At 36.2% G+C, this 12,749-nt stretch overlaps 1 protein-coding gene across 1 annotated transcript in view; it reads left to right on the top strand.

The window, feature by feature from the left end:
* Positions 1-12,749, top strand: part of POC1B (POC1 centriolar protein B) — a 59,149-nt gene that overhangs the window by 15,512 nt on the left and 30,888 nt on the right. The window contains exons 9-10 of the mRNA XM_062585086.1: positions 2,245-2,397; positions 11,373-11,459. Of these exons, the coding sequence (XP_062441070.1) occupies positions 2,245-2,397; positions 11,373-11,459 (240 nt within the window). The remainder of the gene's footprint in view (positions 1-2,244; positions 2,398-11,372; positions 11,460-12,749) is intronic.

The following is a 12,749-nucleotide window of genomic DNA, read 5'->3' as shown; positions in this document are numbered from 1 at the left end:
CAGCACAGACGGACCAAAGAAATACCATCTCTAGTGCAAAATTCAAAAGATGCTGTCTGCCCACAGCATGAGTGAAGGGCAGCTGATTCATTGTAAATTTACTGTGTTACTTGCTCTGTACACATTCTTTTGAGACTATTTTATTTTCAGACAGACAAAACCTGTTTTTCTCCATCCAACAATGCATACCAATATCTCTGCTTCTAGTTTCAAGTTTCTTTCTGGTCAGTGCTCAGCCAGCTGAGAGGAGAGCTTTATTCAGAAGCACGTTAAGTGTATTTAATGAGCACTGGATAGTCCTTTGTTTCTTCCCTTTTGCTTCCTTTATGAATCAAAAAAAAAAAAAAAAATCATACACTTCTAGTATCTTGACTATACATTCACATGCCCAATTTTTTCACCTACCTGCTTCAGTGAGAAGCTTAAGACTTTTTACAGTTACTATTAAGTGAAAGAGCAAAGTTACACCTGTTCCTTTTGAAGATAATTGTCTTGTGGTGCCTTGCATGAAGACTTTTAATTGACTTGCCATTTAGGGGCAATCATTATGTCAGGTGACTGCCTGGAGATATAAAGAAAAATACTTCCTTAGGTAATACTTACCTTTCTAGGCTTCTGCACAATTGCTTTATACAGTTTGCATCACAAGTGAGATGCTCAAGGCATGCATGGATGAATCCTTGCTAGTTTTAATCTTTTTTTTTTTTTTTTTTTTTTTTTTTTTTGTCTTTAATAATGAAGCTGCAGTGGCAAATTTCCAGTTCAGTGGGACAAAACATTTTTGGAGCTTGAACAGCTTAAATGGCTTGCTGCTGATGAAAGCAAAAGGTCCTGTTTCTACTGCCTTGCAACTATATCTGGATTTACTCAGATACCACTTAGTGTTGAGCTAATTCAGATCGCTAAAACAGCAGAAAATTAGCCTGGAAAAACAGAAAAACTCAAAGCCATAAAATATGTGAACAATTTTATGCAGGACTGATGATCTAAAAGTGATGAAGGTAGTGGGACTACAAAGCTGAGAAGAGGAAGGGAGAAGAAAGCAGGACCTCCCTCCTATGTGCAGCACAGTAAGCTGCTCTAAATGAGCTCATCTGACTGTCCCAGATGGTTGTTTATTGGTGCACCGCATCTCCTAGCTCTAACATCTCCATATTTAGTTTTCCACTCAGCAGAGTCATGAAAGATGTTGAACCTGAGACCAGCTTGTAATAGTCCAGCTAATTAGGAATATATTAAAAATATGATTTAGTTTACCTGGAATTTCTGCTCACAAATCTGTTGTTTCTGCTGTTACTATATAGTTTGTTATATAGTTTATTAATTTCTAAAAAATACATTTTTTGCAAGACAGGCAAGTAATTTTTAAGTCAGCTTAAGAGTAGAACATAATCTCATCTTAATTTTCCTGTAATTTAGAGAGCAGCTATAAAATCAATGTTTGTCTGCTAGAAATGGCCATCTCCCTCTAAAGAAAATGGAATAAATTTTGTAACACTGTTTTGCCAAGCACTTAAGTAAAGTAACAAGGATAGTACAAAAGGGATGACTTATGGTAAATTTAATTAAATATTTATAGTTGTTTTGTGACATGAGGCAGCAATATTAAATGTGTTACCATTCTTAGTTTTACTCTACCGAGTGCTGGATGTATAAATAGTCTCCCTAGTAGGGAGACTATCTTGTACTATCTTACTTCTGCTTTTGCCCATGGTGTGAATGTCTACCTATCCTGAATGAAAACAGTGCAGTTAGAAAGGGTTTAGAAAACAGAATCTTATTGCTAAAACTCCAGAGGATATTCTTCAGAGTTTCAAGGAACTTGGTCATTTTGTTTATCAAAAGAGAAAGTTTGAGAAAATGACTTGCAAGCCTTTATAGAGGACAGATATAGCAGAAAATAGCTTAGCACAATGTAGTTTGCCAAAAGGTGAAGCAAAATAAAGGATTGCTTTGGAGTTTGCTTTGTTTTTTTGATTATTTTAATATCTTTTAGAGATCTTTAAGACTTCATGTTTTTTCTAAAAGAGATTAAAATACAAATATTGGACTTGAAGTACAAGATACTGCAGGGAAGTGCTTGTGTTGTAAAAGTGATCAGACTAAATTATAATAGCAAGGTTAGTCTAATGTTATGATCTATTAGTAAAAACAGAGCTCATTGAATAGTTATGTTTGTGCATTGAATAGGCTTGAGGGTAAAGTTACCGATGGCTTTTTGAAGTTACTGATGTCTTTTTACAGGTATTTCTATGGAAAACCAACTTTGATTCATTTGATTATAAAGAAGTTCTTAAACAACATATTAGAAGACTGCATACTGATGACCCTCCTCATCTTCTTGATATTTACCCAAGGTCACCACATCCCCATAATGAAAGATTTCAGTCAGTTGAGGTGAGTGCAGTAAGTACTCTAATATATGCAGCCTGAAACAGTAAACACTTTCTGACTACCATTTATAGTTAAATGTGGGCTATGTATATCAGAGAATCGTTTTTTGTTTATGTTGTGTATAATATTTCAGGAGCAACCATGATTTATGAATTCATATTAAGGTTACTAGGCTAGCTGATTTGTCTGACTGTTCCTTTCATGCTTCTTGTGTAAGGTCTGTACTTTACATCTGGTAAAAGTGTAGGTGGTAGTCTGGTGTTTGCTGAAATAAAAACATGTCAGACTATTGCAGAAGATAGCCGAACCTTCAGTGAGCTTTTAGGATACTGCTGAAAATATATCTCTGTCAGCAGGATAAGGTGAACATTGGCATTATTACTAAAAGTCAAAAAGTTTATCCCAAGTTGTTCCTCTTTCTAAGACTCTTAGGTATTGTGAGGAGGGCTTGACATTGATCTAAAAATGTAGAAAGCCTTTTTATGATTGTGATGATTTTCATGTCATTACAGAAAGGCAGATCCATGTAGCCTGATTTTCTTATAGGCTTTCTGCAGTGACTATACTTTTAAAGTTTGCTGGTGGAAGGTATTACAGTATTGGGAATTGAAGTGGAATGTCCAATATTCAGTTAGTATTTGGAAAATTCTGTTTAATTCCTGTTTGTCAGATTGTCTGGAAGTTGTTATGCTAAATGAGTAAACAATACCATGAGATAGACAAGACCATTCTTTAGGCTGAAACTCTAGGGCTATGTTTGCTGCTGTTGATAGATCTGTTTCACTTCTGAATGCTAACTACCTACACTTTAATCTCTTCTTTGGTATTCTCTAGATGCCTCTAGTGTTTGAGAGTTGTATTTGATATGAACCTGGGAAATTTTTGGTTGCTTTCACACACTAATCTTGTCCTATAGAAATTCACTGTTATCTGTTCCGATTCTTTTTGTTTGTTCATATAAAATACAAATACTGCTACCTTGACATTTGACTCCTATCTCAGACTCTTAAAACATTGAGACTTCACAGTTCTCTGTGTTGGCCTTCTCTATGAAATGAACTTGCATGTAATGACAGTACTGTTATGCTAGTAGGAAGCATACGTATGCAATATCACTAGTATAAAGACTGACAATATTTGAGGGGAAGTACGAGGAAGGAAGATGGCAGAACCTTAATAGAATCCATCAGAAAGTATTTTCATGTGTCTGATTTGGTTGTTAAGTTGGATGTGAGGTTTCCTGATGCTTAGCATTCTGATCAGAACAAAAACAGGACAACAACTGAATGCTTGACAGCTTGTTTAACGAACTTCTTTGCCAGACAATGTCCCATTTTTGTAAGGTCAATGAATGAAGCTGCAAAATACAGTTCCTTTTAGTAGCTGCCTTCAGTATAAATGGTCAGTGCAGAAACTCAATCACTGCATTTGCCCTCAGATTTAAACCACTCTTACTGTACCAACAGTTTGCTCAAGACCTGTTCAAACTGTATCTAGTTACAACACATGTTAAACAAACATGTTATCACTTTATTACCAGCTCTGAAAGGTCACATAATGGGAATTTCATAGTAGAATATCAAATTATTTATAAGCACGTCCTTGAAAGATTTCATTTAAACTAATGTCTGCACTTCTGCATGGCTGTAACATTTGCAGGCTTCTGAATTAGCTGCTCTCTGTTAGCAAAAGAGGTCTACAGCTTTGTCATTGCAGAGTTTGGGGCTCCCGTGGTATCTTGCCATAGTTCTTTTCTTGACCAATTTAAGGATCTTAGAAAACTAGACACAGCATCCTTATTCTTACTAGCATACTTTATCTGTAGATTATCTTGCTCTCAAACCACCATGAAGTATATTATATTTACTGATTAGTAAACTGATACTTGGTTACTGATAAAGTTTTAATGAAACAGATATTCCTGTGATGTCCTTTTTATTTGTAAATTAACATAATAAAAGTAATAATCATTAGGATCTCTTGTACAACTTATTTTCAGAATTCATTTAATAATGTAAAAGTTTAGAAAGCATTAAAGTGAAGTTATCAAGTTTAGTTGCTTCATATATGTCTTTCTCTGTCTTTACTGCCCCTCCTGTCTTCATAAACAAAAAATGTTGTGTATGATGAGGAAGAATGGGCCTCACCATCTGGATACAGACATAATTTATCTATACAAAATGATATCAGGTTATTATCAGCACAGACATGCTTTAGTTGCACTAACTATGCTCAAAATTTTGCGGTGTTCCTAAATATTGTTTACAACGAAGCAGTATTTTGCAGTCTTCCTATGTATTGCCTCTTAACTGCAAAATACAACATTTCTACCCCCGGTGTGCTACTGTACTTCAGATTTTTGCTCCTCTTTTCAGTTAAGACAAACATATACTTTTTTAAAAACATCCCAACCTTTTTCTTGCAACAGAAAATAGGAATTTTTATCACTAGGCAGTCTGATTGTAATACCACCCTTATTCTTCTAGTTACTCCTCATGTCCCCAGTGTACCTCCAGGAAAGGAGGAACTGAATTGCAGAAACGTTGATTAGAGGGAATTTCTGGAGGTCACCTACCCCCTGCTTGCAGTGGGAATGTTTCCAGCAATTGATCAAGTGAGTCATGGCTTTGCCTAGTTGGGTATTGAACAAGGATGGAGATTCCACCATCTGGGTGGAATCTCTGGGTGATCTTTTCCAGTGCTCCACAACACTTTCAGTGAAGCAGCTTTTCATAGTGTCCAATCTGAGTCTCAGTCCCAACTAATATTCCAGAATCTATTTCACTTTTTAAAACTTATAACCATTACAAGTATTCAAATAATTTGCAAATGTAAATAAGTGGCTCACTCACTGAAGGTGCCTACTTTTCTCCATTGACTATAGTAGTAATCTTGAGCAACTAGGTCAAATACAGGAGTCTAGCAATATGACTGGATTTAACTGAGATGAATCCCATTCACTGTTTTTTTCTGAGATAAGGGATTTTTTTTAGCAATTTGGAAATAGTATATTTATGCCATAGTGTAATTGTAGCATGAGACGGTATACATGCGTGTGATATATATGCATTCCATTTGGAGACAAGTTGTATTTCTGAATTTTCCATGTTTTTGCACAGTTAATGTTTGGTATGCCAGAGACCTAAAATTGTTTCAAGATTCTTCAAACCTCTTTAAAATAAATAAATAAATAAAAGTATTATTTCAGTCTAAGCTGTGTTGGTTTGTATCTTAAACATAAATATCTTCTATTGTTTTGGGTTTTTTTTTTTCATTTCATATTCAAATCTTCAGAATAATTTTGGATGCAAGTGTTTTCCTAGATGAATAAAATGAGTCTACACTAGGTGGCAGTAGAAATAAGCGAATATATGGTTATTGCTTGTTAGCCCTGAGAACTCTGGCCTAACATGAAACTGTTTAACCAATTTAATTTTTTTCCTGGTATACTTGCAAAGAATTTTTCACAGATAACTACATCACTTTTTTTGAAAATGATGTGTGTGAGCCACTTCAAACTTCATATTCAGCTTCATTCTGTTACCTCATTAACCTTTGGTATGACATCAATGTCTTATGAAAGGTATTGTAAAAGTGTGGAGTGAAACCTGTTGTGTTCTTTTAGAGATTGAACGTACTTTATTAAAACCAGCAGAGGGATGTCTTCTGGGGCATATTCATTTATTTAAAGCATATGGTAAGAAATTAATGTCCTTTGTTGATTCTGCTTCTTTTGTTCCTCCCCTATTTTTCTACTGTCTTAAGTAACGATCCTAATTCCTGCTTTTTATTTTCTTAAAATAATATTTGGGTTTGTGCTGCTTTAGTCGTCAGAAATCTCTAATTCCGTACATGCGAGGTTCTGGAGAACTTTTCCTTCAAAAGGATGTTGGGATTCAGGGTGGGGTTTTGTTGTTTAGGGGCTTTTTTTCCTTTCTTTTTTTTAATAGTATGGATCAGAATTTGATATATGTATCATGATATTGGAAGAATATAATCCTATTTACGAGATAATTAAAGGAAAGTTTTTGGACTAGTGATTTTTAAAAACTTTTAATAAAACAGCTGTTCTCTTTACCTCATTTCTTTAGTGTTCTGGTTTTCTCTCTAGTTTTTAAATTTATTTTTTTTCTAAATATATTTAGTGAGATTATTTCATAGCTAACTACATCAGTCTGTCAGGAGATGTGTTGAGCGAGTCATTTGAAACTTTTCCATTTAGTTTCATTCCATTACTTCATTAATTTTTATAGCAAGATTAAATGCAGCTATTCACAAAAAGAGTTTAGCTGCACCCTTCATGTTTTATGCTGCGTTTTCCTCATATGCTCTGCTATTCCTGAGTTGTTGCTTGATAGTTCTGTGTATATTTAGCTCCTTTAATATGACCTGTGGGAAACTGTTCCTGCAGTGCTAGTCAGTGGTTCCAATTCTTCTCCTCCTCCTCCACTATCTCTGATAAAGTGGTAGGCAGAAATATTTGCAATTCCACTGCCAGGAGGTGGTATTTCTGCATAAACAGCACATTTTCTTTACTTAATCATACCTTGTACTTATTTAGCAATGTAACATCAGAAAAGCCATGCAACTGGTTTTACAGTAGTTTTGATGTACGTAACAAGGAGATATTAGTGCAAATAAGATGTTCCAAGAGCTGTTAGTAATAATACTACAGTAATTCAAGTCACTCTTCCACATCAGAATATTGATAGATGATAGGCACCTGCTGTCCCTGCTCTACAGAGTCCTCTGTTCTCTACAGTGCTCAAATGATATGTGTTGGAAAAGGACTGGGCTCAGCTGCCAATAGTATGGCTGACACTCAGCTGATGTATTATATTTATTACAGGAAGGTCTGACAGTCAGACACGAATGAGGCTTGTTATGCTGGACACTAAAAAAAAATGGACAAAACCTGTTGTCTGTTTCATCTAAATAGATTAGATGTGTATAGAGAAAGAAAGTAAAATTGTGGCATAGTGTTTTTGTTGTGACAGTAAAGAAGTCCAGTTAAAACTGTGGAATTTTCAGATAAACACAAAGTTACTGCTTGAACTGTGTTACCTAGCTCTGTTTCTCTTTTTTTCCCTTTCTTCGAAGTCCATTTGACAAAATTGGAAAAAATTGATCCAAATGTCTACAGATTGAGGAAGACTTAACAGCTCTCAATTCTTATAGCCCTGTAGAAAAAGTGGTTTCCAGATTGTCTCCAAATAGCACTCTCTCATTTGGCCCAACAACAGTCTGAATTCAAAGTCAGAATACTTACAAAAAGAGCTATAGAGAAAGAACAGCTTGTCAAACCTGAATTCAAGCAAGATCTAAGCACTGCTAGTCAGAAATGGTGATCTAGCTTAAAAAAAAAAAAAAAAAAAAAAAAGAGTTGAGATATCTCCTTAATGAAGGCTTGTCATCTATGATTGTCAGTGCTGTAAAGCGTGAAGATCCTTTTCAGCTTGACTGATCAGGTAACATCTATATTTGAATATGCCTTTATTTTCCCCCTCCAGCTTGCTAGGAAACTTTGTGGTTCCTTTTCTCACAACCTCCCTTCCCTCACGAAGATCTCACTGTACTGAACTTCTACTTGTTCCAACCAGAATTTGTGTGACATAAGTTACAGAAATCCAGATGAACTGAGTGAAAAGGTTCCGGGCAGTATAAGATGCTACTGTCCATCTTTCCTGGCTACTAATTCCAATTTAAAGCTCTCATTCTAGCCACTAATTCAACTAATGGATCTCTGACCTAAAAAGCAATACTTTCATTCCTAAACACTAGGATCAAGTAGTTTCGGCTGAGGAAATCCCACTGAAGCAGTCACTGGATGAGCAGCTCAGGCTGATCTAGAGTTGTGACTGCTCTCGAGTGAGATGATAGGCCCTTTCTTCTTGAAAAGGCAAAGTAAAATGATCCTTCTATCTAATAAATCTCCAGCAGCAATCAATCAATAAATAAATAAATAGTATCACTAGGCACATGTGTAGTTTTGTCTGTATTTCAGTTGAAAGTAATTAGTTTCTGATAGGTCCATTGTTATACCATTGATGCAAAGTTGAAAAGAAGCAAGTTCATTTCTCTTTACTACACCAGACTTCTTGATAATTTGGAAGTCATCTAGTCTTTCTGTGAATTTTGTCAGTCCATAAAATAGTGTGTATATCACACTTAGAGGACAAATATGTTAGGCTGTGGTGCATCCAGATAATAAAATGATAAGGAATATATACAATACAGCTTTCATAGGGAGGATATTCTGTTTCTTATGTCAAACCATAAGATAAATAAAAGCAGCAACTTTTTTCCCCAGTTGTTTACTCTCTTATTTTTCATTAATGTTTTACTTTTCAGGAAAGGGCATTGATAAAATATTGTAAAAATTGTAGATTTCCTATAACCAACCAAGTGAGTAGTTAAACTACAATAAAAAAGTCAAATTTTCAGACCTTTTGATAGCATGTATGTGAAATAGAATGCTGCCTCTTGTACTGAAATCAGTCCCAGGTATTATCCAGTTTTTCATATGGCTTTAGAGACATCAAGATTTCTGTTTAGCTAGTTCACTTATCACAGAAGTCAGTGTTACCTTATACCTGTTTTCCACAACATTTTTCAAGTTATTTTAAAATATCGGGCTTATCATATAAGAAGCAAGCATATATGCAGATTCTCTGTATTGCTCTAATAAAGGACTGGGGAACTTGAGCGTGAGTTAGAAATGGAGTGCTCTCTGCAGCTAGATTTGTGCTCACATATGGCTTTGGTGTAACGATGTAGCACTTCAGTAAGGCAGCTTGGGCCGTTACATAGCCACTAAGCTGGAGTGGCTGCAACCATGTGGACTCCATGTGAAGCTATTTTACCCTTCATCCTTCTATTTTATTCTAGTGAGCTTCATGCCACACCGCCAACGCTGATGTAGCAAAATTTTGTGGTAATGGAAATTGGAAGCAGTAGTATGAGACTGTGAGCCAGGATGTGCTAGTCAAGTGCTACAGGCTGGCGACTAGCTTAATATAAAAACTTGGGTACTGCATACAGCACCCGCTACAAAATTGGTTGAGCTCTCAAGTCCATAGTCATCCATGACTCCTCCTGCCCTGGGACTTTTCTTCCTTAGTGGAAGGAAGAAAAGGAAAGCACCTACTCACAAGTGTGGGTGAAGTAAAACTTGAAGATGACCTTCAGGTGCCTTCTACGTGTTCTCATAGAGAGGATAGGTCAAACAACTGTAGTTGTGAGCTCACACTGATACAGGAGGAAAAAGGAGGAGTGGAATTACATGCAGTTTCCAAATAGGGAACTAGGATAGATGCTGGTTAAGGCACTTTGGATAAGATGACTAAGCAAGCCCTTAATTTCTGCTCTTGCAAGTTAGAAGTACTTCCTATTTGCTGAACAAATTCAGCTCAAGTAGCCAGACACATCAGGCTGTAAACTTTCACAACTGGCAGTATCATGGCAAATGCTGCAGCTGACTTATCAGAGAATGCTTGTTTGGCACAAAACAGAATTTCTGGCCATTGAAATATTTGACCTTAGCACCTCATCAAAGTGCCTGTATGTGTGCTCATTTTTCCAAGTAAGAACAGGTTATCTAAGGCAGATGAAAGTAGCTGGTATTAACATGATGCAGGTTTGTAGCTGTCTGACATTGAACCACATGGAACTACTGGAGGGAGACCAGCATAGGGCTACAAAGATGATTAGAGGATTGGAGCACCCCTCCTATGAGAAAGACTGCAAGAGCTGGGCCTGTTTAGCCTGGAGAAGAGAAGACTGAGGGGGGATCTTATCAATGTCTACAAATACCTTAAGGGAGGATGTCAAGAAGATGGGGCTAGACTCTTCGGTGGTGCTGTGCGACAGAACTAGAGGCAACAGGCACAAACTGAAACACAGGAAGTTCCACCTGAATATAAGGAAAACTTCTTTACTGTGAGAATAACGGAGTACTGGAAGAGGTTGCCCGGAGAGGTTGTGGAGTCTCCTTCTCTGGAGATATTCAAAACCTGCCTGCATGCAACCCTGTCTACCATGCTGTAGGTGACCCTGCTTGAGCAGGAAGGATGCTCTCCAGAGCTCCCTTCCAACCTCAACCATTCTGTGAAAAGGTGCATTGAATTCTGATACCATGAAGCTAGGCGATCAGAGCATAAATGCTGTGGGTAAACTCTCAGTGTGCATGCCAGAAGGCCCTGTTATGGTGAAGCTACAAAAGTCTGTGGAATAGTTTTTAAACAGGTATTAATTTTAGATGAAGTGGAAACAAAACTGCTGTGGACTGGAGGCAAGCTAGAGCAGCCAGTATAGGTGCAGCAAGCACATGACAGCTACCACTTGCCATCAGTTGTTTATTTGTAGTTAAAGGCAGCATAAGCTATGTCCTCTTCTGAAAACTTCCTAGCAGTGGTAAATTAGTGTTCCATATTACTGTACCCTTATGCATCTTGTGCATCTATGTCAATTTTTTTAAAAAAAGTGTAGAAGTCAGCATAACGGAGGGATACATGCAAAACTTTCAAAAGCACCTGCAAGTGGCAGTTATGGAGTTCAGAAATTATTTGAATAATACCTACAGTTCACTGCTTTAGGAGTATCATTGGCCACTCCTTGGTAAACTTAAACAGTTGTATAGCTTCAATTTTAACAGAAGGAATCACAGAAGGGGTAAGGTTGGAAGGGACCTATGGAGATCATCTAGTCCACCTTCCCCACCCCCCCTCCCTCCAAGGATTTCCCTGGGCAATTTGAGTTAACTGTGATAAATGTATATCTGGATCCTGTTTCTGTATTATATAATTGTTTATTATAATGTTGCAGGAGGCATAATCCTTTATTTTTCACATGCTTTAAAGAATATTTATAGTATTTAGTTAATAGGTGCCTTAGTGTGTCAAATGGTCCTTTTTGTTTCAGTCTGACTTCTCTTTTGTACTGGTGCTGAAATAGGAATGATTATAATTCATTTTCAACAGGTCAACCCTAGTATTGATGTGGCTGATACACAAACACTTGACCCACCTGTCATAGAGATAAATTCCTCTTCATCTTTCAATACTCTGGTAAGTTACCCTGTGAGTGAAAAGAGGATTGGGCATAGTCTAAATTAACGTGTTACAAGAAGTATATTCTTTTTATCTATATTGATAAAATATACTTTTAATAACTGTTCAAAGTTCAATATCCTAAATTCTCAACTTAAGCTTGTTTTCAATTTCCAAGGATAACCAGAAGATGGTGTAGTAGTGAAGCTTTCACATTATCCCAGCAATTTTATCCTTGTACTAAGCAGCTATTCTAATCTAAGCCTTTGTTAATTATATCTAAATATTGCTGTTATTTGTGTCCTATTCTGAAGCAGACTTTCTAACTCTGTCTTTACCTGCAATTAATGGGAAACCTAGAGAATAATTGCCTTACTGATAAAATTCCAATAATGATTTATTTTTTCTCTTTTTAAGACATCTAGTAGTTCTCTAAGACAGAAAAGCTAATGCAATCTAGGAAAAAATGATAGGATTAGATCCTTCTAGTGTTAGCTTTTCATATGACATTGGTATGGCATGTGGGAGGAAAGGAAGGCAATGTTTTAACGGTACTTTCGTAGGAGGAGAAATATGCTCTCCTGCTATGAAGTCCTAAAAGATGTACTGTTCTAGAATTAGGTTAAAATGAGAATTTCTCTTTTTTAGCTCTGAATCTGTTCCTGTGAAGGCATGATTTGTATCTAGAGCAATGTTAATTGCCATAACAACAGTTGTACAGCTGAAGGGTTAATACCTAAGGCTAGGCAGTAGGTGTAGTTTCTGCTGTTCTAATTTGTTCTAAATGCTGTATGAATAGGCATGTTGTGAGGGTACTTTTTATAAAGTACTTTGAGGTCATTTGATGAAAATCATGATATAGAGGTACACATGTTTAAAAAAATATTTGCTAAACAGAAATAACCACAGATTACCTTTTACTAGATCAGAGATGTTACAGTTTCATATATTTTAAGGTTTAACAATTGTCAAACTGTGTTTTCACAATGAAAGATGGATCTTTAAGATAAGATAATTTATGTCAAAAGAAGTAATTTGGAGACTTACAGAAGTCTCTTAAGTAGATTTGACAGATTGTAGCTTATGGTGGATACAACTTATTTGTTACCCATCACTTTAAAATATGCTATAATCATTACTTCCTGATCTTAATAATGATTACAGAATTCAGATATATGTTACACTATATTTTTTTGTCGTGCATCTATAAAGCTGCCAATCATTTAATCTCCTTCATTAGTTCTTTTGATATGAAAGCACTTTATAAAACCTTATGCCCAGAAATCATCTTAGGGGGGTCAAACAAGG

Source organism: Rhea pennata, chromosome 1 (genome assembly GCF_028389875.1).
Source record: "Rhea pennata isolate bPtePen1 chromosome 1, bPtePen1.pri, whole genome shotgun sequence".
Taxonomy (NCBI): Eukaryota; Metazoa; Chordata; class Aves; order Rheiformes; family Rheidae; genus Rhea; species Rhea pennata.
The sequence above is the reverse complement of the archived record's forward strand: the minus strand, read 5'-3'. Positions and strand labels throughout refer to the sequence as shown.